At 37.9% G+C, this 27,664-nt stretch overlaps 1 protein-coding gene across 1 annotated transcript in view; it reads right to left on the bottom strand.

The window, feature by feature from the left end:
• The window catches only part of LOC140731693 (carboxypeptidase D-like), a 67,691-nt gene that overhangs the window by 32,426 nt on the left and 7,601 nt on the right, over positions 1-27,664 (bottom strand). Inside the window, exons 3-6 of the mRNA XM_073053376.1 lie at positions 7,113-7,255; positions 4,779-4,948; positions 1,596-1,957; positions 3-194 (exon numbers count right to left, since the gene is read on the bottom strand). Coding sequence (XP_072909477.1) covers positions 3-194; positions 1,596-1,957; positions 4,779-4,948; positions 7,113-7,255 — 867 coding nt within the window. The remainder of the gene's footprint in view (positions 1-2; positions 195-1,595; positions 1,958-4,778; positions 4,949-7,112; positions 7,256-27,664) is intronic.

The following is a 27,664-nucleotide window of genomic DNA, read 5'->3' as shown; positions in this document are numbered from 1 at the left end:
ACCTTCTACTGAAGTTTCATATCCGTCGGGATTCATGGAAGGCATGATGTGGATTCTGGTTTTATTCACCAAATCAGTCACTTCAGGATCCAATCCATAATTATTACAGAGGTATTCAATTAGATTCAGGAGAAGTTCACGGCCTACTACTTCATTCCCATGCATGTTTCCGATGTATTTGAATTCAGGTTCACCTGGTTAGGCAGAAATTATTTAACTCAATTCAGTTAATATTTCCTTCTAAAGATCACTGACTCAACATATTACACCACTGATTTTGTAAATTAATGCAGAGGCAAATTATGCAATATAGCAATAAAATTGCATGCAAATTTGGCTCCCGGCAAAGAGTAATATTCATCTGTCATCCAAGACATGAGGATATATCATGCTGGCAAAGAGTTTCAAGTAGGAACTAATGTTTATAGCTAGCACTGTCCCAAACACATCAACTAACTGCTAAATGTTGTAAATCCAAAAGAAATGGCCAAATGATCACAGCATCTTGCCTCGCTATTCACTGAGAACAAGGATTACCCATGATCCAGTCACTTTTCTGCCCCATAATCTTAAAAGCCTCAAAATCAAAACCAAATTATTCTCAGTCTCAAGTATTTTAATGACCAAACCCCAGTCTTTGAAGATTAAGAATCCCAAGAAGATTTTCAGCCTCCCAAGTTATCAAATTTCTCCTCTGACCAATTGACAAGAAATTATCCACTTCAAGATTATAGACTTTCCAGCTTGAAGAAACATTCTCCACATCCACTTCACCAATTGCTTTCAAAAACTTACATTAACGTCACCTCTCATACTTCTAAAACTGTCCTGCAGTTATTATCTTGCAACCTCCTCACCCCAGGAATCAATATAGCGAATTCAGGTTGCATCAGCTCTTTAAAGGTAGAAAGCACTTTCCCATATTCACTTGTAGACACTCTGCACACTCTTTGCAGCTCCTTTCTCCATCTAGTTTTGTATCCTCAAACTGTAAACATTGCATTGTATTTTCAACCAAGTTACTGGTCTAAGTAATAAACGGCTTAGGACACAGTAATCATCTTTGAGGCACCACTGGTAAAAGCTGTGCAAACCTGATCTGTTGATCAATCACAACCCCACTAATATATTAGTTTCTATTTTAAGTTCTCATTTTATGTACCAAATATTTTTGTTCTATCTTCACTAATGTCTTTTGAAATTTTTAATTTGGCTTTCTGGTTATGTTCTTGGAACAAAACTGAACTGGACAAAATTTTCAATCCTATGTCTTCCATAAAACTCCTCATATAGTGAGCATTTGATATCACAGCTCTACTATTTTCTTCAGTACCCAAAACTCTCAAAGACCATTTCATAAATATGGAGAACTTGCATCAAAACCATTTATTCCTATAGAAAAATACCAAGTTATGTAAGCTTGAGGGAAAAAAAATTCATTTTATGGAGTAACTTCCAATCACAAAAGGGACAATAAAATCCTAGCTCTCAAAACAACTAAATCTTGAGAATAGGGGATTACAGAACATTCATTTTCAGCTTTGAAACCTAGATGCACGTCAAGTAGATTTTGTATTATCTATTTGTAACTATACCCATTTCATGGACGCCTGCATTGTCCGAGATTTCCATAACATACAAATTCCTTTGCTCCACTGATTTCCCAATGGTATAGAGTCTCGTGATTGTGGGATATTCAATTGCATATTTCCTCAATAGGATCTCCATATCTATATAATTATGATGTCTGAAGTTCTCAGGCTCAATAGTGTTTGACTGTTGTCCATTTTCCATTTCTGAAATGTTTTGTGTCTTGAATTCAGTAGAGCTTGCCACGGTTGGAGTGACAGCCTCGATAGTATGATTAGCTGCAGTTACTAAAGATTGGAGTGTGAAATTAAGCTGTGTGGCTGGACCCTCTAGCACCTCAACGTCGAAGACAGTGACAGGGATGTAACTGTGAAGATACAAGAAATGTTCTTTTATAATAAATAAATATAAATTTATTACGATTTCATAAAGTAGTAACCAAACAACCCTGAAAATTGTGCTAGTTTAGGACCCAATGCAAATTTATTGGATTTCAAGTTCAAACATGTTAATTCACACCAAGTTGCTCGGCTGGAAACTTGATTCAAGTGAATACCAAAGCTGCACATATTTAAAAGATTAAAGATAAACAGTGCTCTGTTGATATTTTGTTCCACGAGATGCACTGTAATCAGTAACCATGTAGCTTAACAGCATTGTGCATTCAAAGATAAATTTTATTTTGGAAAAGTATCAAACTTCATTTTGTATAGTTTGGGAGATTACAAAATGTGCTGACTAGAGCAATGCTAAATTGTTTTTGGAACATACATCATACAAAAGCAGAGGATTCTGGTTAATTAGGACACATCAGGACCAGTACATTCTGGCCCAATTAAGTTGCTGTCTCAATTACTCAAAGTTTCATGGAAATAGTTTAAAAAAGTATTTTAAAAAAGATAAGCCAATGCTTAACTGAGTAACAAATTATATATTAAAATGAAATATAGAAAAAATAGAACACAACCATTACTACTACAGTACTATTAAAGTACGTTTTGGTTACTAGTTATCAATGGAGGAATTCATCCAGTGTAAGCTGACGTGTTCTTTTGATTGACTGTAAATGAACAAAATCAATGCAGCTAATGGACTGACTTCATACAATGTTTTCCACAACTGCATCTCCCAAATCTTCATTTTCATTGTAACATTATTGTTGATGCCTTCAAATTCTTTGTGGTTCCTAAACTGAAGTAGTGAAATGATTTTATTTTTACTCCCGGCCATTTCTAGCATCTCCAAGCCAAAATGATTGAAACTGCAGTGAGCAAAATACTTCTGAACTGTTTATTTTTTGCCAACTATCAGTGGCAAAAAATATTGCTTTTTGAACACAAGTACATGCAACTAATGCCGCTGGAAAACTGCTTACTTGAAGCACGGTGAAGTGTCTAACAGCCACAGAAGTGCAAATGACTGACTCTAGTTAGAAACTGTTCAATAGTCTCTCATCCCAATTAAGTGGCATTGAGTCTTAAGTACCGTAGATTCCGGATTTTAAGCCGCTACTTTTTTCCCACATTTTGAACAGCTTTGAACTCTGCGGCCTTTAATCCAGAGCGGCTAATACATGGTTTTTTTTCATGCCGCCGAAAACATTTTGCCTCGTAACAGTAGACCAATAAAATTGATGAGTAGTTCACAGAGGTCCAATGAAATTGTACGATAAATCAAGTGCACTTTCACAATTAAATTATTGTAAATCAGTCATTTGTACTCACCCTCATCAACATGGAAAACACTCGAAGAAAAGCATTGTGCTGCCTTTATGGCAGTTATTTAGTTTATAATATTTTCGCTTAGTAATTCATTTTCTAGTTAAAGTTAGAAGAGTTTTAACTATATTTGTTTTCTGTATTACATCGCGGGATGCTATGACGTCACACCCGGTTTCGCCGCGTCTTGTGGGATACCGGTTTGCGAAAAACGGGAAGGAGGGGGCATTAGACCCGAGCGAAACGCTGCTTTTAAATGCCGTTTGCGATAAACGGGACGGCGGGGGGGAGCGGCGGAGCGAAAACGCTGCTTTTAAGTTAAAGGCGATCAATAACTTTTCCTGGTAGGCTGCAGTATATATATTTTTTACCAGTCGTTAGGAGATATTGGAATGTTGTTCAGTAAAGAAGTATACGCAACGTATATTTAAAAGTAGCCGCGTTACGGGCACGGTTCGAAAAAAAGCATTTGCAATATGTATTTGTTTTTGTTACCATATGGATTTAATTAAAAGTTAAAAAATCCTCACGTGTAATATCTTTCTGTGTAAATATCTCATATTACAACGTGGGACACCTGCGGCCGAAAATCCGGTGCGGCCTTTACAAGTAAAAAATTGATTTTATTTCTAAAATTAGAGCCAGCGGCTTTTAATCAGGTGCGCTCTGTAGTCCGGAATCTACGGTAAATGAAGGGAATCCTGGCTATTCTCTTTATTGGCTTTTATTCTTTAGGAGTTGTCCCATAAGTGGCTGTGCAAATTAACCAATGGCCCTATTAACCAGAATCTACTGCAATTCATTAGGACATAATGACAGATTTCAGAAGGGATAAAAAGCAGTGTTCTTTTGCTGGTGTATACAAAGCAGCAGACATACATTTAAAAAAAAATCATTATATGCTTCATCTCAGCTATCTGGAAGAACAATACAAAACATAAACATTAGCATATTTGATTGCCAAAGCTGAATCGTACAGTTGATGTGCAGGTGCATAGCAAACTATTTTTATGCCGAGTTCCTGCAATTGCTTAAATGTCAATAACTCTCCCCAAAAATACATAGTCTCTTCTCCGCCCATACATCAGCACAAATACGAGTTCTCAGAAGAATCAGTGTCATAGGATCCTGCATACAAATAACGGATAATGAAACTAATGAAATCATTAGTTGCAGGAATCAGATTATGTGTGCCCCATAATTAATTGTTCAGAGTCAGAGAACTACAGCATGGTAACAAGCCCTTTCAGCTCACTGAGTCCATGCCAAGTGTCAATCATATATCTACCCTCCCTCATCCTACATTAACAAAGAAAATGAAATACAGGATTGAAGGCCGAACTCGAATTTAACCCTACAGATCTAATTTGAATATAGTGGCCCCTCCTAAGTGGCATCACCTTATTGCTTTGCCTGGCATAGATCTATATTCACAGATCCAAGGAAATTTCCCTGGGTTAAACTCCTTACCCTTGTGCAACAACTGTTATATTGTAGAATCCGGGTACAAGCAATCTGTGGAAATCACCAAACCTCCCTGTAGTGATATTATGATAAATGCCAGCAACCACAATGACTGCATCAGAAATTCCTGAGCCAAAAGCAGCATCCGTGACAATTCCTGCAATACCAATGTGAACCTGCAAAACACAAGCAGAAATTTCCAATTGTAATTGATACTTGGTAGAAAATAATCAGTTATTCAAAAGACTCAAAAATTAAATGCTCCAAGCACAAATTGCTTAGAAGTGAATGAAATCTAATCATCGTCAGCAGGGTTCAGAGATCTATTGGATAAAGAATATGTGGAAGACAAATGGTACATCAGAAAATACTGCATAATTAAAATTTTCAGCTGTGACACATAAAAAGGTATTACCTATACTGGAAGATATTATTTTATGAAGTGCTTTGGTCGTACTACAAGATCAGAAAAACAGAACACAAGAGTAAAGCCTTTCATTCCACTGCACCCATATAAGCTTGCTGACAGAACAGCGCTGTTTGAAACTATAAACCAATTGTGCTCCTAAATTTGCATGCTAACCCTTGAATGCCTGCTCAAATATTACATAGCTTATGGAAACCAATTCCATTACATCAGCAAGCGCAGAATTCCAGTTCCCAACATGTCAAATAAAAAAATTCACCTCCTACCCAGATATTTTGCCCAGGTTTTTTTTTTAAATTCAATACAACTAGTTATTGACAACCTACCAGGGAGGATAATCTTTCACCATCACATTATAAGTTTGTATTTGGTCATCTCTTATCCCTCCCTGAACAGTCCTAATATTTTTTGATTTTTTCCTTCTACTGAAGTCTTCCATCTTGATAGCATCCTGCATCTTTTCTGTATCTATCCTAAGGGATAAGTCTTTTCTGAAATCCAGAAATATTCAGGAGTCCAACTGAGGCCTAACCTGTGAATTTATGAAGTTCAGAAACAAAACGTTTACAACCTTAGCTAATGTGCACACATTTATGTCACCTTTAAGGAACTCAATACAATGGCAGCAATTCTGCTTACATGCATTTTCCAGATTTGTATCATTTATAACAGATTGCCCTCTGAGACTGGCCTTCACAAATATGCCCGAGTTCACAGGTTGCTTTACTGAATTCCATCTGTCATTTTGAGCATTCATTACACCACGATGAATCTTACAACCATCCTCAGCATGATCCACCAACTTAATCACGTCTGCAAATGTTATTACACAGCTTTTGTATAGAAGTAACAAGAGGTTTATGAAAATCACAAACAGTAATGAACCTATATTTGATCTTTGGGGAAACGGCACGACAAACTACTTTGTTTGAGGAACATTTATCCACCACCATTCTTTGCTATTTGTCATGACACTAGATTTATATGCTTGACATAATTTTTATTAATCTCATTAGCTTCCATTTTAAGTATCCTATATGATACATCAGGGAAAGCCTTTACCTTATATAAAACACACATATTATCTATTATAATGCTCTGATCCATCTACTCTATTATGCAAAGAATTTAATAATTTTCCAGACATGGTTTTATTTTAAATCCAAGCTGACTTTCCTTGACAAACCTGTCATTAATCCACCTTCCTTTTCGAATATAATAGCACAACAGTATTAACTTTTTAGTCTTCAGGCACATTCCTACACCTAATGAGGATTAAGAGATTGTTTTTCTATTTCCATTAATGCTTTATCAGAAACCTAAGATATATCCTACTTGGACAAGTGATCTACTATTTCTCTTCAGTGTTAATTTTCCCTGTATTTGTTTCCCATGTTTCAAACTTGTACATGACCACCTTCTTCATAAAAACTTCTTGGCTTCTTTGGTAAAAACTAGAAAAAGTAATATTCTAAAACTGCTTTTGATGCCTTTGTATGAAAATTTAGTTTGAATTCTTGACGGATTCAAATGTTTCCCCACTAACTGCTTATAACATACAGATGTTTTAATGGGTACCTTTTAAGTCACCTACTAATTTCTCAAAATCATACTGGTGCCTGTATTAACTGACTTTTGACAATAGGAAGTGGCAAACACTACACCTGAACCCCAACAATGCATCAAAAAGAATATCCATCCTGTGGTTTCTATAATTTTCTTGCTCCTTTTGTTGCTTCAATTCATATTTGCTTTACATTCTTATTTTAATCTTCTCCCTTCCATGGAATACCCTCTCCTTCCACAACCCATTCCTTCCTTACTATGAAACAGTCTCTCTCAATCTACATGCAAGGTCCTCTTCTTAAAGTAATTAACATATCATTTCTTTATCACATTTTCCCTTAGAATACCTGCTCCATTAGACTTAGAAGCGAGTCACGGTTGTTGATCCATTCTTCTTCTAGTGCAGAGGCAAATGGGTATTTACAGCAGGAGAGTTCCAGTGTGATTTCAAAGCAGTCTCCGTGCAAATAATTGTAGTCCTGCATGCCACCTGCAAGACATGGGTTAAATTAGATGTCATATAACCTCCATGCTAAGTAGTACAAAACAGTTCAGATTTGATAAATAATACTTCCTACTTTGGGGAATATTTTCTCAGTTTCACTATGGCACATCCCAAGGTACTATTTTCAAACTGCATTTACAATGTTTAGACTTGGAGGCACTAAAAGTGGCTGGTGGTTATACAAGTTATTCAAATATATTTTATGCTCATACTTACAGTGAAAAGTTCAACCTCAAGATTGTTCAGCAATCAAAACAATCATTAATTGGTAAATTGCCCTATGTACAGTGAAAGACCTCTCTTGCATACAGTCCCTACAGATCATATCATTGCACACATGACACTGATATAATCCATATCATTATCATAGCCGGCACAGCAGTATAGCGGTTAGTGTAATGCTTTATGAAGCCAGGTGTAAGATTGAGGTTCAATTCCAACCTCTGTCTTTGAGGAAGTTGTACACTCTCCCTGTGATCATGTGAGTTGCCTCCAGGTGCTCTGATTTTCTCCCACATGCCAAAGACACATGAATTATGAATATGGACATGCAATGCTATCACCAGGAACATGGTGAAACTTGCAAATGGCCTCCAGCACATTTAATGCATTACTGTACATTTCATCATACATGTAAAAGCTAATCTCTCATCTCTCAATAGTGCATTGTAATAGTACAAGGTAAAATAACAATGTAGAATTGAGTATTACAATACAAAGAAAGTGCAGTTCAGGTACAAGGTTACAACAAGGTAGACAGAGATCAGGAACCCATCTCAATATACTAAGTAAGTCAATTCATATCATTCTCTCTGTCAGAATCACTCATTCCACCTGTCAACTAATGTTTTCATAAACCAAACTGAAAAATATCAAAGGACAAAGATGCCAAACTAAATACAACAGGGACAACACATGCTTCAATATATTTCTATGGGTTATCAGAGATTATGATTCAAGTTAGTAATAGCATTAGGATCCATACATAAATCATCTGAATAAGAAATTTAAATACTTCGGAAATGACAGTGGCTAATCCCCAAAACCAAGTTAGAAACTTTCCCAATGACTCAATTACCTGGAATGTAACTTCAAAATTTAAAAAAAAGGTTTGAATACCTCAACCTCACATCTAACAGCACAAAAGAACTGGAGGAGAAGCACTTCTGTTCATCTTTAGAACATGGCGACATCATTTATCATCCTTCAGTAATCGCCTTTGAAGGCACGGGAAGCTGCTAGTGGTTATATTAGGTATAAACTTGTTTTGGTGAGTAATCACCTTCTTGAATGCTGTAGTCTATATGGGGAAATATCCCCAGAAACATAATGCCCAACAATGGATCTTATAACAAAACAGGGTAACAAATGGAGCAGAAAACTTATAGTCCCAAGGATGGTATAAATGTTTTCATGCAAAGATTTAACAAAGAGATCTTTTGGAGCTATTTAAAGAACTATATGAGTTCTGCATTGTGGTGTATGAAAAAACTATCTAAATTCAATTATTGCATTGAATTTACAGATGAAAATTACTTGCATGAACAGATCAATTTGATTCGAGCAGTGAAAGGAAAGCAAGTCTTAATATGCAGGTATCAAGTGACAGACCACTCTCTTTATAACACTACAACCTGCTTGGGAGGAGATCACAATTTGTTATGAAAGCTGATTATTGACCTAGTTAGAAGTTGGTTCAGAGGCTGAAGAACAATAATAAGCAGGCACTCTGGTTGGGAGGATGTGGCCAGTGATGCCTCAGAAGAGTATACTGAGGCTGCAACTATCTTCCACATTTATGAATTCATTAGGTGATGGTATAAAGAACCACATATCTAAGTTTGTCATAGATACAAAGCTAGGTTGTGTTGTAAACAGTGCAGAGCAATAGGACTGAAATGTAGACAAATATGAAGTCATTGATAATGCAACTAAAAAAAGAATAAGGTTTCCATTTGTAAAAAAAAAGCCAGAAGTAGTGGAAATCCAAAGCAAGCCAGGGACCATATCCACAGAGTAGTCGAGAAACAAATCAAAGTATATGGAGTACTGGTCTTTATATATAAACAAAACACATACAAGGGGATAGAGGTTTTGGTACAATTATGTCAAGATTAAATGCCACCTGGAATGACCTAATTCCATCTTGTAGCTAATGACTTTGAATGGATTGCAGATAGAGGAAATGGGTATACAAAACAAAATGATGCTGCTCTCAACTGCATCTCCTCCATTTCCCACACAGCTGCCCTCACACCATCCTCCCTTTGTCATTACAGGGATAGGGCTCCCCTTGTCCTTACCCATCACACCAAGTCTTCATAATTAAGCAAAAATCATTCTCCATAACTTCCACCATCTCCAACAGGATCCTACCACTAAACACATCTTTCCTTCTCCTGATCCAACCCCCACTCCTTCTGCTTTTCCTAGGGATCACTCTCTGTGACACTCTTGAAAACATGCTGCTTCTCACTGATCTTTCTCCTTATCCCAACAAATGTGACACTCACTTTACTTGTCCCTACACTCTCTCCCTCACAATTCAGGGTCTCAAACAGTCCTTCCAGGTGAGGCCACACTTCACCTGATGGGTCATCTATTCTACCTGGCGTTCCCAGTGCAGCTTCCTCTACATCAGTGAGACCCCGAAGCAGATTGAAGACCATTTTGTCGATCACTTGTGCTGTCCGCAGCAGAGGGCTGTATCTCCCAATGGCCACTCATTTCAATTCAACTCCCCTTCTGGCATGTTTGTACATGGTCTCCTCTATTACCATGACGAGGCCAATATCAGTTTGGAGGAGCAACAAGCAGCTCATGTTCCATCTGGGTAACATTCAACCTGATGGTGTTAATATCAATTTCTATCGTCCAGTAACTTCATCCCCACTGCTTCCTCTCTTGTTCCATTCCTCATTCTGGTTACTTTTCACCCCTTCTCTTCCCTGGTCTGCCGTCCTCTCCTATTAGATTTCTTTTTCTTCAGCCCTTTACCTCTTCCACCTATCCCCTCCCTGCTTCCTACTTTATCCACATCACCTGCTAGCTCGCAATCCTCCACCCCCCCCCCCCACATTTTTATTTTGGCTTCTACCCTCTTCTTTTCCATGAAGGGTCTTGACCCAAAACTGTTTTAAGCCCCTCCATAAATGCTGCCCAACTTGCAGAGTTCCTCCAGCACTGTGTGTATGTTGCTCAATGCTTCCAGCATCTGGAGAATTGTGTTTATGACACATTCCCTGGAATTTAGATATTATGGAGCTGACAGGGCAGATTGAAAGATCACTCCTAATCAGGAAGTCCAGGGATATTTTATGCCAAAGTTCAGAAGTTTGAAAATCTTTTGCAAATGGCCATTGAAATTGAGAGATTTTTCATGACCTAAAAGGTAATGAGGAACACAGGTCAGAGGGAGATTCACGTGTGTGGAATCTGCTATCCCAATGGAATGGTTGTACAGTTTTGAAAATCCCCAATTACATCCATTGCATAGAAAAGCCTACTTTAGTTTCTTTAATTACAGTGGAAGCACATGTACTGAGGGAGCTTAAGCCAATGTTACAGAATTTCAACCTGCATATGTTCAGCATTTCCAGATCAATATCCCTTGGTAAAACAGCAGCTGCTCATGACAATAAATGGCATGGAGTATTGAACACAATATTCTGCAGGATCAGTGATTAGAATAGTTTTAGTTTGTGTCTAATTAATTTCCTAATTGCAATTTTAATGAATTAATATCACCCAAATTATTAGAAGCACTAGAGAAAACAGAAGTACCATGTGCTTGAGACTGAATCAGATAGTGTAACAGCAAACTCTGGGAACTTATTTAAAAACCTATTCTTACAAAATAAACTAAAAGATTAGACAAGGTCAAAGTATAGCTGAGAGCAAGTCAAATGAAAAATGTTGATGTTCACGGCAAAACGAAATATATCATTGGGAAAACACTGCAAATGTGGAAACTGCTGTTATTTGAAGTAAAATAACTCCAAAAAAAAAAGTGATCCATTTGATTTAGGATTGAAATAAGGGAAGTTAACCTTCAATTTTTATTGTACTGTGTACTGCTTATGTGCACAAGTGACTAAATTTAAAAACATAATGAGTTACCAGTAAAGGAAGAATACAAGTTACTTCTTGCAAATAGACAATTATTCATCATTCCATTCCTGCACTGCAACAACCCAGAGAGTATCAAGTACCTGGAAAACACTGCCAGAAATCGAGTTACTGACAGTAAAAAGTCTAAACATATACTTGAATTGCTTAGGCGTAGAAGGCTATGGGTCAAATGTTAGAACATAGCACTAATGAGACTGGGTGCCCACTGGCCAGCAAGAACGTGGTGGGAAGAATGGCTTGTTTTGATTTGTTGACACCAACTTCTAGATCTTCCTTCTCAGGAGCTCAATTGTGAATGAGCAGTAAATGGCCAAGCCATTAGGAAATTAATATTTTTATTGCATTTTTCATGCACTCACTCTGGCAGGAAAATTCAGCTTGTCACAAGTGGCCAGAAATGTGAAAAGTGCACTCCTACATAAGATCATAAGATGCTGGCAAAAGCGCAGCTACCATTACCCTATTGGGATTTACTTTGCCTGGATAGGAAGGGCTCATCATGCTGGTCCATGAGATCCTATCCAACTGTGGTGGATTTGGGGTTTCCAATATGTACTAGAAAAGCCACACTGCTGAACTTCACTCAGAAGATACGGTGATCAAAGCTCAGCTTCCATTTTCTAGTCTCCCCAAAATTCTCCACTGACTGACACAGGATTTAAAAAAAAAACACCACCAATACCTCAGAACAAATGCTGGAGAATCTCAGCTAGAGTGAGCACTGCTGCTGGAATTCACAGGGAGTCTGGGTAGTTACACATGGAAACATACAATTTGCAAAATGAACTCAGGACTTCATCTTACAATGAACACCTGCAACCTCAGAAAAGCAAATTTTCAAATAGGAGAATCTGTGCCAAAATTTCCACCTGCCATTGCTTACCTCAACGTTTGCAGGCATGGTGCAACTTGTCCGATATTTTAACCCACATCAGTCTCTAATGAGTACAGGTTACATCAGAATTTAAAAAAATAAAAGGGTACATTAACTTTAGTGAGAATCTTAAATGGCAAAATATTAAAGCACAAAACCACAATCACAAACTGGGGCTTAAAATATTTTATTAAATATTAATAGAATTCAGCAGCAACACAAGGGTACAATAGTTAACTTTCTTTCAAATTTCATTTTCAGAAAAGCTTTGAAGAAGGTCCCACATAGGAGGTTGGTTAACTGAATCAGAACATGAAAATAGTGGAGTTATATGTTGACAATAGGTTAGAAAGGAGTTAACAGATTGATGGGCTCTGATGAGTAGCGCACCATAAGACTGGTGCTATTCACACTCCATGCCAACGATTTAGCTGGGAAGGGTACATGTTATAATTTCCAAGTTTGTTGAAAGTTCAAAAGTAGTGTGGTTAGTGTGGAAGATTGAAGATTCAAGAGAGGGTTTAGAGCAAGTTTACAAGCATGGTTCCGGGAATGAAAAGGTAAATGTATGAGGAGCACTGATGGAGCTGGGCCTATACTCACTGGTTTAGAAGAATGAGAGGGGATCTCATTGAATCTCACCAAATTTGGAAAGGCCTAGATACAGTTGAAGTCACAAGGATGTTTCAAATAGTCAGGGTGCCTAGGATCAAATGGTACAACCTCAGATTATAAGGATGTCCCTTTAAAACAGATAAGGGTGGTGAATCAATACACACAAAATGCTTATGGAACACAACAGGCGAGGCAGCATCTATAAGGAGAAGCACTGTCGACGTTTCGGGCCGAGACCCTTCGTCAGAGTGGTGAATCTGTGGAGGCCATGACATTGGGTATATTTAAAGCAGAGGTTGATAGGTTCTTGATTAGCTGTCAAAAGTTACAAGGAGAAGGCAAGAGAATGTAATTCAATTAATTTTGCTACTTTTGGGTTTTGTAACAACCTTTGTGGACCTATCTAAAACTGGGTCTAGACAAAAGTTAAAGTCTCCACCTATTAATATTTTATCGTGTGCGTCAGCCAAATTCAAAAAAGTCTCTTGTATAAATTTTACATCATTTTTATTTGGTGCATAAATATTCATAAGAGTTCATAGTTCTGAAAAGATTTGACAATGTATAATTACATATCTTCCCGCAGAATCAATTAATACATTTTGTATTTTAATTGGTAAAGTTTTGTTGATCAAAATTGCAACTCCCCTCGCTTTTGAATTAAATGAAGCTGCTATAACATTTCCAACCCAATCTCTCTTTAATTTCTGATGTTCTATCTCTGTTAAATGTGTTTCTTGTATAAAAGCTATATCTATTTTCATTTTCTTAATGTATGTTAAAATTCTTTTTCTTTTCACCGGTCCATTAAGCCCATTAACATTAAAACTTTAAAAATTCAGTAAATCAGTCATATTTTTTAATTTTCTTTTATAAACGGGGTTACTCCAGTCTATAATAATATATAATATTTCAACTCTCATAGTATCTTGGGGAATTATTTTAAAATGAGGAAGTAAAAGAAGAACAACAGGAAAAGGTTGGAAGTGGAAGATATTCTGGAGACATAAGAGAAGCTTTGGCGCAAATAATGCATGAATTAAAAGAATTAAAAACATTAAAAATAATAAAAGATATTAAAAATATGAGGACTATGTTTGATAAAATGATTTAAAAAAGGAGAAAACGGACAAGAAAGTTAAAAAGCTGTTAGAAGTAACAGGAGTCACTATTGATAGAGTGAATAAAATGGAAGATAATATTCTTGCCTGGACATCAGAAAGAAAACGACTGTTGCAAAAAATAGATGTGCTTGAAAATTTTAGTAGACAAAATAATATTAAAATTGTTGGTCTTAAAGAAAGGATAGAGGGAGAGGATCCAATAAAATTTTTTCAAAAATGGATCCCGGAAAATTTGGAAATGGAAGAGGGAACCCAGTTGATTGAAATCGAAAGGGTCCACAGATTCTTAAGACCAAAACCTCAACCTGATAAAAACCCACGACCAATCTTGATAAAATGCTTTAAGATATCAAGATAAAGAAAAGGTCCTGAAAGCCGCTGCCCGATGTGCCAGAAAGAGAAATAAGCCATTGATGATAGAAGGGAAAGCAGTTCTTTTCTATCCTGATACAAGTTATGACCTTTTGAAGAGAAAGAAGGAATTTAACCCAGCGGAAAAATTTTTTATGGGAAAAGGGTTATAAATTTATATTGCGCCACCCGGCAACACTAATAATTTTGGATGACGAAAAAAGATTTTTTTTACTGATCAAGAGAATGTAATTGAGAGGAAAAATAAATCAGTGATGATCGAACGGCAGAGCAAACTCAATAGGCCAAACAGCCCAATTCTGTCGTCCTATGTCTTACAGAGTTATGGGATTAAGGCAAACCATGTGAGTGAGCAATGGCATGGCAGGAGCAACACAGTATGGACAACAATCAGGCTATCCATTTGCTGCATATAACAGAAAAGCACTTCTTAAAAAATTGAGAGAAATTAGGTAGAAAGTGTTTAAAAGTATTTAAAAGGAACCTAGATGGTACTCAGATTAATGAAACTCAATGTGCGTGTATACCAAATGACTAGGAAAGCAAATGGTATGCTTGAATATGTTATATACAGGCCAAATGACATCTTACTCCAATTATACAGTGCTCTTTTAGGCCACTCCTGATGTCCCATTATTTGTTCGATTGCTCAACTCCTACAATAAAGTCCAGCTGATCCAAAACAAAACCATCAAGAATTTGCCCGTCTGCCTTGCCGATGTGCATTAGTTTCTGGATTCCATTTCTAAAATTTGGAAGTATGGAAATCATGGCTTTGTTTATCCAAATATGTAATTATCCATTGCCCTGCTCATCGATGATTAACCAAGATACATTATTTCCTCCCAAACTCTTGCTTCCTTTTAATCTGATCAGTGTCACTGAGTATTGTTTGTCCTGCTCAAATTTAAGAACTCACACTGATGTGTACATGCTTCATGCATCTTCCTTCAACACTCTAGTGTCCCTCTATGTCACTGTGAATATGCTATTCAAATTGAAATCAAGTGGGCTGCATTCAAAAGGCAGTCTGAATTAATGTCAGACTCATTATTTTTAATTTTTATTATCATTATTTTTAAGATTTTTAAGATTGGGACATAAGCTAGACTGGACTGCCAACACAGATGCCTTGTGCAGGAAGGCACAGAGTCGACTGTACTTCCTTAGAAGGTTGGCATCATTCAATGTCTGTAGTGAGATGCTGAAGATGTTCTATAGGTCAGTTGTGGAGAGCGCCCTCTTCTTTGTGGTGGCGTGTTGGGGAGGAAGCATTAAGAAGAGGGACGCCTCACGTTTTAATAAGCTGGTAAGGAAGGCGGGCTCTGTCGTGGGCAAAGTACTGGAGAGTTTAACATCGGTAGCTGAGCGAAGGGCGCTGAGTAGGCTACGGTCAATTATGGAAAACTCTGAACACCCTCTACATAGCACCATCCAGAGACAGAGAAGCAGTTTCAGTGACAGGTTACTATCGATGCAATGCTCCTCAGACAGGATGAAGAGGTCAATACTCCCCAATGCCATTAGGCTTTACAATTCAACCGCCAGGACTTAAGAACTTTTTAAAAGCTATTATTAATGCTTTTTGAGATAGTGATTTAGATGCATATCATATTTTTTACTGAGTTAAGTATTGTATGTTATTAGTTTTGCTACAAGTGTATGGGACATTGGAAAAAAAAAAGTTGAATTTCCCCATGGGGATGAATAAAGTATCTATCTATCTTTATACATTGTCATTTACATTATTCTATCATTTACCTCCCAAATAGAATTCCAGGAAGAATCAAATGTGTGAAAATAGTTTTGCAAATTACTTTCAAGGGATTAACCAATTAAAAATTGAACACTTCAATACAACTACAGGTATACCTATTTTAAAAATGTACATACAGTATCACCCTGTAGGATTGATCTTATATACTTGCAGGGACAATGAAGTTTTAATTTATGAAGACCGGAAAGTATTCATTTAGCCCTATTCCACTGCTGGTGACTTGATGCCTTCATTGACCAACCCTCAAAAGGGGCGACAAATTAAATGCACAGATTTAAAAACAAGAATTATGATCACATCAGGCAAAAAAATGCCATTAAAATTGTTTGGATATTAAGTGTCTTATTTCATGCCTCCTCATGGGATGTTCTATGTCGATACATCAATAGATTCATGAAAATTGGCCATGTAGTTTAGACCATATGGTATAGGAACAGAATTAGGCCATTTGGCCCACTGAATGATGAAGCAGGCACAAATATAACTGATTATTTTTCCTCAACAATATTTCCCTGCCTTCTCCCTGTACGCCTTAAGCCCCTAACCAATTAAGAACCTATCAAAAATATGAGATTTTGCTGATGCTGTAAATCCACAGTAATGCACACAAAATGCTGGAGAAACTCAGCAGGTCAGGCAGCATCTATGAAAAAGAATAATAACCAATGTTTCGGGCTAAGACTGGAAAGGAAGGGGGAAAGATGCCAGAATAAGGTGTGGGGAGTGGAAGTAGTACGTTAGAGGTGATAGGTGAAGAACACAAGGTCAGAGAGCAGCAGAGATCACAGATAGGGAGCAATGAGAGAGGTTCTCACTGAACTCCCATTGAAGGGAAGACTTACACACCCCCTGGGTAGGCATACTCGAAGAGACTTAGCAATGAAGTAGCAAATCATACAAGAGAACCTATCAATCTCTTACTTGGATTTCAATGCCTGCTGAAGCAACATATTCAACAGATTTACTTAAGAAGAAATTCCCTTTACTCCTAAGCTCATAAACACTAATGTAAATGTACTCTTTATGTCCACCCTATCCAGGCCTTCTAGACATAATATTAACTGCTAGAATAATATGTGAATTTAAAGTAACCACTTTTTAAAATATCTTTGGTACTCGAGGTTAATGGTACAGCCAACATGTCTCATCCTTAACTGGCATTGGGAAGATGCTGACAGGCTGTTGAACCATTGCAGGTATTCTGGTGAAGAAATTCATTGGACCTACCAGGATGTGACTTGATCAGTCTCTTATTCAGTTCAGGGGACAGGTCATTTCATGCTGAACTAAGCCTGCAGTTACTGGAATAGTTGAAATTCAAAGATCAGTGGACAATCATCAGGTCACAATGTGGTCAGCTTCTACCTCACTATCATTACCCATCACTGAATAAGCCTTTGCTCATTTTTTGCCAAAATCCTGTTTTTTTATCTTTGTTATCTTTTCACATGACTATTTCAATCTTCTAATTGTCTCATATTTGCACCCTTATGCATAGTTTAGGGAAAGAGTCACAGAGATCAGGTCAGAGAGGACAAGGCAAATAGTAACACAGTTAAAAAAAAAACCAAAAGGAATATGCAAAAGGCCCAAAATGAAATATGGAAAATTTTGTAGATCTGAATGTCTGAAGAAATTTATAAAGGCAATGGGGATGAGGCCTTAAAGTGATATGAAAGTTTAAAATCCTTGTTTGTTTATTGAATTCACATAAATTAAATTTAAACATCCACAAAATTATTCTTTAGCCTATTACTAAATACCAAATATTTATTCAATTTAAAATTTTATCACTTACATTCTGTAATTCTTAAATTGAAAATTTACCATTTGAAGAATTAGTGAGAGAATACCATGAACTATTCAGAAAGTGGAACTGAAGGTTGCGCCAGAGGTACCATCAACAGACATAGCAGTTAGAAGAGAACTGTGGTTGCATAACTGCCTGTCAATTTTTCATGATACCGTCAGTACTGAGCCTACTGCTTGTCACCCTGCCTAATACAAAGAGAGCTCAAAGAAAATGAGATAGATTGTTTTGAGCAAACATCTTCTTTATCTGCCCTTAACATACAAAGTTTTAACAGTTTTGCCTCCTGTCATTTCCAAGTTAGGAAACACCAAGATCACATTTTCTTTTTACAGCAAAGAAAACTGTTGTGATTAAGTCTTCTTTAACAATATTACCAGTAATCCAAACCTGCCCATCAATGGCAGTAAGAAAGGAAAACCTATTATGTGACATATATAAATGAATTGAGTTATTTATACAGCCTCTCTATAATGCACATCTTGTACAAGTTTCAAGAGCAATTACAACCTGGTCCTCGTGCTCATAACACACTTTAAAAAGCTGAGAGATATGAAGCAAGCAGCCATTGTTGCTATGGCTGAATACCCTTTAGCAAAGTGAAATTTTAATCAGACCTCTACCAACATCTATAAAAATTTGAAACTCCTCTTCAAGAAGAAAAAAAAATCACGTGTTCACAGTAACTAAAAGCAAAAATTGTCAGAGATTGCCTGACAAGGTAAATGGGGTTAATGTACAGCAGTGTAATTGAATACCTTTAGAACCCTGGCACTGTATTTCCAATTAACTTAGTGAAAACATAATCCCTGTGACTTCAGGAAGAATTAAAAAAAAACAGGATAACAGAAACAAAAACAATTGCAGAAGGCAAACTGAAATTAATTTTACAGCTAGCTCTCGTTTATCCAGTGTTTATGCAACAGAATTCTCAGGTAGCTATTAATAATCGGACTTTGTTTTTATGAAAACAATCTCCTGGGTATCAACATCTCTGAGGATCTCTGCTGGGCCCTATACATCGGTGCAATCAGGAAGGTGGCACACCTACTTCATTAGGTGCTTGATGAGATTTTATATGGCACCAAACACACGTGTAACTTCTAGAAGCATGACGCAGAGCAGTCCGAATGATTGCATCACAGCCTAGTAGGAGGGTTCTACCTCACAGGACGGACGGCATGGAGGCTCCACTGCATGAAGCTGCAGGGGGTTCTAGACTCAGCAAGCTCCATCACAGGTATAGTCCTTCCCACTAGTGAGATGTTTGCGAAGCAATAGCTCTAGACAGCACCACCCCTCACCATCTGAGACCCGCCTTCTTCTCGTTATCATCACCAGAACAGTGGTACAGGAGCCTGAAGACCCACACTCAATTACTTTCAAAAACTACCTCATTATTCCAATTTTTTTTTTGCATTTTTATAATTTGTGGCAATTTTATATAATTGTGCTGTACTGCTGCTGCAAAACAACAAACTTATAAGACAATGATAATAAACCTGATTCAGAAGCATTGAACTTCATATTTATTAAGCAACACAAGAATGAAAAGACATTGATGTTTATACGCAAGGACAGTGTAGTCATAGGCTCATCAGTAGCAATATCCTCTTTGAAGATTTGGCACTTCATGTGATAGAGAGCACAATCATTTGATTTATTTTTGATGGGCATTTGGCCTTAAACTAGAATTACAGGATTAAACAAGTCTTAAAGGGCAAGTAGATGACACAGTTTGTCAATTTATTGAAATGTTTATAACATACAGTTGGCCCTCCTTATCTGCGGGGAATTGGTTCTGAGACCCCCCCCCCCCCCCCCCCCCGCGGATACCAAAAAACGCAGGTGCTCAAGTCCCTTATTTAACCTGTCTCCGTGTGGTGGACTTTCGGACCCAGCGGAGCTCCGGACCTTATTTCATATGTTTCAGCGCGGTGGACTTTAGGACCCGGCAGAGCTCGGGACCCGCCGCCTGCGGCTGCTGCTCTTTCTGTTGACGGAAAGTGCTCACCATTGAAAATAAAGTGGAAATAATAAAGCCATCAGAAAAAGGTGAAATGCCATCAGTCATTGCAAAAGCGTTAGGCTACAGTCGGTCAACGATCAGAACAATTTTAAAGGATAAAGTGAGAATAATGGAGCGTGTGAAAGGCCCTGCCCCGATGAAAGCTACAATTATTACTAAGCAACGCAGTGGTTTAATTACTGAAATACATACATTTCTTAAGTGTCTTATATGCATAGAAAAGTAAAATATATACTATATACTAAGACAAATGTTTGACTGATGCTGAATAATACCGGATGTACCTGCTCAAACGACGAGTGCTGGAGAGAGAACTTCCATTTTTAAAATTCCCAATCTGCGGTAACCTACGCACATCCTCCCGTATACTTTAAATCATCTCTAGATTACTTATATCTAACACAATGTAAATAGTTGTTATACTGTATTATTTAGGGAATAATAACAAGAAAGAAAAGCCTGTACATGCTCAAGCAACAAGTGCTAGAGAGAGAACTTCCAGGTTTTCCCAATCCATGGTTGGCTGAATCCGTGCGTGTGGAACCCGCGGATAAGGAGGGCTGACTGTACAGTCATGTTTTGAACAATTCTCGTGTAACCAGCACATTCATGCAATCACCACCTAATATTGCTGAGAGTCTATGTGCATAAAATAAAAAAAAGTGACTTGTGTTTATAACAGAACTTTCACAATTTCATGACTCAGGTTTTTTTTATCCTCACCAATAGCCAATTAAATATTTTTTTAAACTGCAGTCTCAGTTGGGGAAACCCAACAAACCAAAGTCAAGACTTCTGAGAACTTGGCTTCTTTGACTATCAGTTGCCAATAAAGGGGTCTGAAGTCACACCCAAAAGATGGCAACTCCTAAGCCATTGCACACTTTATGTGTTAACTTACACTCTGTATGCAGTTCTCTTTAGTGGACTTGGATCTATAACCTAATCATTCAGAAACATCAGATACCACCAAAAATAACCCAATTATTGACATTAATATTAAAGAAAAAGAAAATCTGCATCACAAATGAACTGTTGAAAATTGGCAACAGTTCAAAGATAAACAAAGAGAAAAAGTAAAATGACATTTTTAAACATTCAAAAGTCTGCAGATGCTGGAAATCCAAAGCAAAGCATACAAACTGCAGAAGGAACTCAGCAGGCCAGGCAGCATCTATGAAGTGAATAAGCAGTTGACATTTTGGGCCAAGACTCTTCTTCAGGACTGAAAAGAAAGGGAGAAGAACCCTTCCTGGGAGAAGGGCAAGGAGGACATTAGAAGGTGATAGATGAAGCCAAATGGGTGGGAAAGATACAGGGTTGGAGAGGAAGAGATCTGATAGGAGAGGAAAGTGGATCACAGGAAAAAAAGACCCAGGGGAGGTGATAGGCAAGTGAGGAGAGGCAAGGGGCCAGAGTGGGCAATATTTCTCTCAATCAGAAGGAGAAATCGATATTCATGTCATCAGGTTGGAGGCTACTCGGATGGAATACAAGGTGTTGCTCTTCTAACCTGAGGGTAGCCTCATCTTAGCACAAGAGGCGGCCATGGACTGACACGCCAGGGAGGTGCGAAGGTGCTCGACAAAGTAGTCCCCCAATTTAAAACGAATCTCAGCAATACAGTGGAGGCTGCATTGGGAGTGCCAGTCATGATAGGCAATTCCAGAAGATTCACGGGTGAAGTGTTGCCTCATCAGGAAAGACTGTCTGGGGCAATGAATGGAAATAATGGAGGAGGTGTAGCACTTATACCACCTGAAGGGATAAGTCCCGGGAGGGAGATTAGTTGGGAGGGATGAATGAACAAAGGAATTATGGAGGGAGTGATCCCTGTGGAAAGCGGAGAGAGTGGGGAGGGGTAAAGATACGCTTTGTGATAGGATCCCTTTGGAGATGGCAGAAGTTGCAGAGGATGACGTGTTAGATGCAGGGGCTCATGAGGTGATACTCAATGACAGGTGGAACTATCACTATTAAGGTGATGGGAAGATGGGGTGGGTGTGGATATTAGGGAAACAGAGGAGATACAGGTGAGGGAAGGGAAACCCTTTTCTTTGAAGACTGTAAAAGAAAACCACATCCTGGGTACAGACGTGGTGGTGGCACAAGAGATGAGAAAAGGGAATAGCATTTTTACAGGGGATAGGGTGAGAAGAGGTATAGTCAAAATAACAGTGGGAATGGGTAGATTTACAAAAGATGTCAATTGACAGGTTGCCTCCAGAGATAGAGACAAAGACATCCAGAAAGGGAGGGAGGTGCCAGAAATGGACCAAGTGAATTTAAGGGCAGGGTAGAAATAGAGACAAAGTTGATTAAATTAATGAACTCAGCATTGGTGCATGTAGCAGCACCAATGCAGTCATCAATATAGCAGAAGAGTTGGGGATCATTACCTGGAAGGCTGGGAAGATGGACTGTTCTATGTAGCTAACAAAGAGGCAGGTATAGCTGGGACCCAGGCAGATGACTAGCTCTGCCAATGGAGGAGGACAGTGGAGGGGAATTGGTTGCTTCTTTTATTGAAAATGTCAAAAATGACATTTTTTTCCTTCCTCCTTCCCTTCCCCCATAGCTAAATGAAAGAATGTAAATACAGACATTGAAGAAAACACATAGAACATCATTTTTCTCCTCTTCGTTCTGGTGGTTGGCCCAGTTTTCAAATATTACTACAACCCTATTATGTTTCCCAGAATTAAAACAAGAAAGCTACTCTAACCAGAATACTTACCACACTTACAGGATATCCTGCAAATGCTATGTACACATAAAATCCGGTGCAACTCACCTTCAAATATAAGCCTTTTACCTTCGGAAATTTTGTAAATGTTTTAAGTTTCTGAAGAAAGCTTAATTTAAATATTACATTGGGTTTCTGAAAATGAACTATATACAAAGCAGAATGAAAATACACTTCAGACAAGCAGAAACATCTTTTACAAATGCTGTGTCAGCTCTTCCATGTTATTTTCTTTTCCTTTACCTGTCAAGAGCTTTAAAATCGTTTTTAAGGTGTTGTTATTATACGTAACGATTGGAGATCAACACCATTGGAATCAATGGGCATAGATTCCAAATTACATTCTGGCCAGGAAAACTTGAACTCATTTACACAGATGAGCATATACAAAATCAATCAGAATCAGGTTTATTATCACTGGCATGTAACGTGAGATTTGTTAACTTAGCAGCAGCAGTTCAATGCAATACATAATCTAGCAGAGTGAAAAAACTATTAAATAAAGCAAAACATTATAATTTAACAGTACACAAGCATGTACAGTTGCAAGAAAATGTTTGTGAACCCTTTGCAGATACCTGGTTTTCTGCATTAATCACTCATAAAATGTGATCTGATTTTCACCCGAGCCACAATAATAAGGCAACACAGTCTACCTAAACTAATAACACACAAATAATTCTACTTCTTATCAGTACTGTGTACATCATTTAAACGACCACAGTCTGGGTTCAAAAAAGTATGTGAATCTCTGGGGTAATGCCTTCTATAAAAGCTATTTGCAGCCAGGTGTTCCAATCAATAAAATGAGCATGGAGGTGTGGGCTGTAGAGGTGCCCTACCCTATGTTCCACAAGACTTTTGGGACAATGCTCTGTGGACAGATGAGAAAAAAAGTCAAACTTTTTGGCAGAAATACACACCGCTACGGTTGGAGGAAAAAGGGCACTACATACCAACAACAAAACCGCATCCCAACTGGAAGCATGGTGGAAGGAGCTAACTAAAATAAATTGACAATATAGTTTCAATGATCTATGGCACTAGTAACTGAACTGATTGCAAATATTTATTTTACAAGACTCAGACAGACTTGCATCAGTTCCTGTCTGCATATGAATCAGAATCCTAAACTTGAAACAAACTGAAAGGGCAAAAGAAAACAATGTGCCACTTAGTTCTTAAGTTGCTGTGTTTTAAAAACAAAATATTCCTGTAAACCTTTGTCAGTGACATCTCATTCTGAATGTTATCATAATTTGAAATACAAACAAGTTTGAGATCTGTACCCAAAAATGTACAAATCTCATGATACATTGTAAAATTCAAGTGGAACTTTCTAAAAACCATTTGCCTTTTCGATGAGATGAATGACTAGAAATAGAGCAGAGATTATGAAACTGTCTAGCACTCAGGTAGAGACATTTGTACAAGGCTAGATTTATATTTTCACCATAGAAAACATATGTACTTTTTAATCATCTGATAATTACTGTGAAATTATATCTTTTAAGTGTGCCTTTTACCTACTAAATACATGATAATTTAGCCTTGCAGAGGCGAGCATTAATAATATGCTGTTCACTCACAAAAATTAACTGGAAAATCAGACTATAATATTTAATCATGAATTCTCAGCACAACAGGGTCTGGCTCTTAATAGTTAATTTGCTCATCTGCTCATTGTCAATTTTCTAATTCTCTACTTCCATCAGTTATGAAGTAAAACTCCACAAGGTCAAAAATTTACTGGCTGATTAAAAAATGCACAAGGTATGTAAACTACAAAGTGTTGTTTTCTTAATGACTGGTTAAACTACCAATGCAAGGAATTATCCCTTGGTTCTCCTCTAAATGTACGTGAGACAATTGATTAGACGGTAACAGAATTAAAGTTATAAAGAAAACTATTCTTTGTCCTCCATTCCTAACCAATAATTGAGTGCTAATAAATTCCTCCATTTCCACAAAGGAAGATTCTAACAGTCCTATACAGACGGATTAGTTACATCAACTAACTCTCTTATACCCTTCACAAATTGGAAGTCCATTGGCCCATTGAGTCTATTACAGCTATTCTCGTTTGATTCTCCTAGGGTCTGCCTACAACTCGTCTGATTTACTGTGCAGACCCTCCAAAGGTCATTCAGGTTATGGAAATTCAACCTTACAGAATTCACAAATCACCACCTAAATATTTGCAATACAGAATAAGATTCAATCTTATTGAACTTTTGTGGAAAGCTAGAAATCATGATTTTTCCTCTTGACATATGTACAAATGACATGGCTTGTTGCTACAGAAAATTGCAAAACAGCCAGCATTTAAGAAAATGAATGGTAGTTCATCAAGATGGAATAATATAGCACCTACATGATGAAAATTTGACAGCTGTCTCACTTGACAAAAACTACTTATTGAAACATACACAGCAGAATCATGCCTCACTTGTACCAGGAGTTACTGCAACCAATCCAGTATTAAAAAAATACTTCTATAAAACAGCAAAAACCCAAACTTAACACAACCGGAGGTATCCAAATGGAAAATCAGAAAACCTGTAAATTAAGGTCAAAATTTCAAGCATTTTATAGCTATCAAGTTTTAAAACTAAAAATCACAGTGTTTATCTACTGGCCACGTTTCAGTTATGCAGACATAACTTTCAAATAAAGTAATCATTCCATGGAAAAAAAAATTCTATTATTAAAGCCATTCCTTTTCAATGATTCCTGCTGGCAGAAAAAGTATTTTACACTTTACTGGCAATTGCATTAGCTTGGATTTTTGGTGAAATAACAACTAATTACACAATGCATTCAGACGAAGAGTAAACTGGAATTTGTAGGCTAGTAATTAATTCTATATGTGTGAAGACAAAAAAAAACTGCAAATGATAGAATCTGGAACAAAAAAAAAATAAAGCAGAATGCTGGAATGCAGCTCAAACAGCATTCATGGAGGCAAAAGGTACATGTTCATGCTTCGAGCCGAGACCCAGTATCAGGACTGAAATGGTTCAGGATAGACTGTCAGTCTTTAGCAGCAAAAGGTGGGAGAGGCTGGTAGATGACAGGTGCAATCAAATGGGGAGGGGCGGTGGAAGGAAGGAAGAAAGTGAAAGGAAAACGAAGGAAGAAATCTAGGTGAACGTGTAGGGAAAGGAACAAAAGGGAAAAGGATGACCGAAAATGTAAAATCCAATGTTTCAACTACTGTGTTTAAAGCTACCTGCGTGGAATAGGAAATAGTGTTCTTCCCGTTTGCGTTTGGCATCTCCGTAGCAATGGACAAGGCTGCAGAAAACCACACTTGCGTGGGAGTGAGGAGAGTTAAACCTTGAGATGGTCAGTGCGCGCGGAGCACAGGCACTCCATAAATGTTCCTACACAACGTTTCTTCACTGCGTACAGAGAACAAGGTTGGAAGGAGTGCAGCTATCTCTGCCTCACTTAAAACGACTTGCATGGTGGTGGGTTTGGTGGTGAAGGGAAAAGTCTCACAGGCTTCCTACAGTTGCAAAGGAACATGCCACAGGACGGGGAGGGCTGGGCCAGAAAAGTCCAGGAACTCACAAGGTGGGTGGTCTCTGCTGAAAATAAAACACAGGGAAGAGGGAAAGTTGTGATTTGTGGTGGAGTCGTGTAGCAGCTGACATAAATGGCAAAGAATGATATGGTGATTGTTCAGTCTGGTAGAATGAAAGTCAAGGACCACAGGAACTGAAAGGGGTAGGAGAATTGAGAAGAGACAATGGGAATTGCAGGAAATGTGCAAGCATGCCATCAGTTATGGCAGAGGGGAAGTCATATTTCTGGAAGATAATATCAACTCCGGAGCAGAAGGCCAGATCTTGAGAACATACAAAGCAGGAATAGGGAAATGGGAAATGGGAAAAAAGGGGATGCCATCCTTGCAAGAGGCATGGTAGCAAGAGGTATAGTCAAGACAGCTGTGAGAGTCTAAGCATTTATAGATGTTAATGGTAAGTCAGTTTCCTCAGATGCAGAGAGAGATCCAGAAAGGGAAGTATTAAGTTATTTGCAAATGACTCCTGTGCAAATGTCTAAACAGAGGCCAGGTATTTAAGGAGAGATGGGATAAGCTCAAAGGAGATGTGCAGGTCAAGTTTTTGTTTAAATACTGAGTAGCGGGTGCCAGGAATATGCCGTCTGAGGTGCTGGTAGAGGCAAATACAATAGGAATGTTCAACAGGCTCTTAAGACAGGTGCTTTTAAAGGATACAAACTTTGTCTGGGCAGAAGTGAATAGTTTAGCTGGGCACTTGATTACTGATTTCACTAATTTAGTACAACACTCTGGGGTGAAGTGCCTGCTACTATGCTATTCTAAAAGTTGTCCACACCTTGCTGCCTCATAAATCTTACATCCGAACATAACAGGAAAGAGCATCTATAAACACTGGCACTCAACCAGTATTCTTCTGCAGTTTTCTCCTCTCCAAGAGTAATAATGGCTTGGAATACCACGGGAAAAAGCAGTCCTTGAATGTCATCTAATCTTTACCCATTCTTGTTGTGCAAGCTTGATGTCCAAACAAAGACAAACCTGACAGTAATACACATGCACTGTGAAGACATATCCAAGTTTTATTAAATGAAAATTTAAATTGCCCCCCTCAACCTTCTTGTCTGAGGCTCACTCTTTCTGTTTGGTACAAGCATGGCATTTTTTTGTTGAGGCATAAAAGAGCCGGTACTAAACAATGGCTTACATCACAGCAGCTATCAATAGATGGACTCCATTATGGAGTCACATAGGTACAGCATGAAAATATGCCCTCCAGCCCATTGACTGCACCAACTATCAGACATGAACATTTTACTCTAGTCCTGTGCTAGCCTGAGACACGAGAGATTCTGCAAGATGCTGGAAACCTTGAGCAATGCACACA

Source organism: Hemitrygon akajei, chromosome 8 (genome assembly GCF_048418815.1).
Source record: "Hemitrygon akajei chromosome 8, sHemAka1.3, whole genome shotgun sequence".
In the NCBI taxonomy this organism is placed as follows: Eukaryota; Metazoa; Chordata; class Chondrichthyes; order Myliobatiformes; family Dasyatidae; genus Hemitrygon; species Hemitrygon akajei.
The sequence above is the reverse complement of the archived record's forward strand: the minus strand, read 5'-3'. Positions and strand labels throughout refer to the sequence as shown.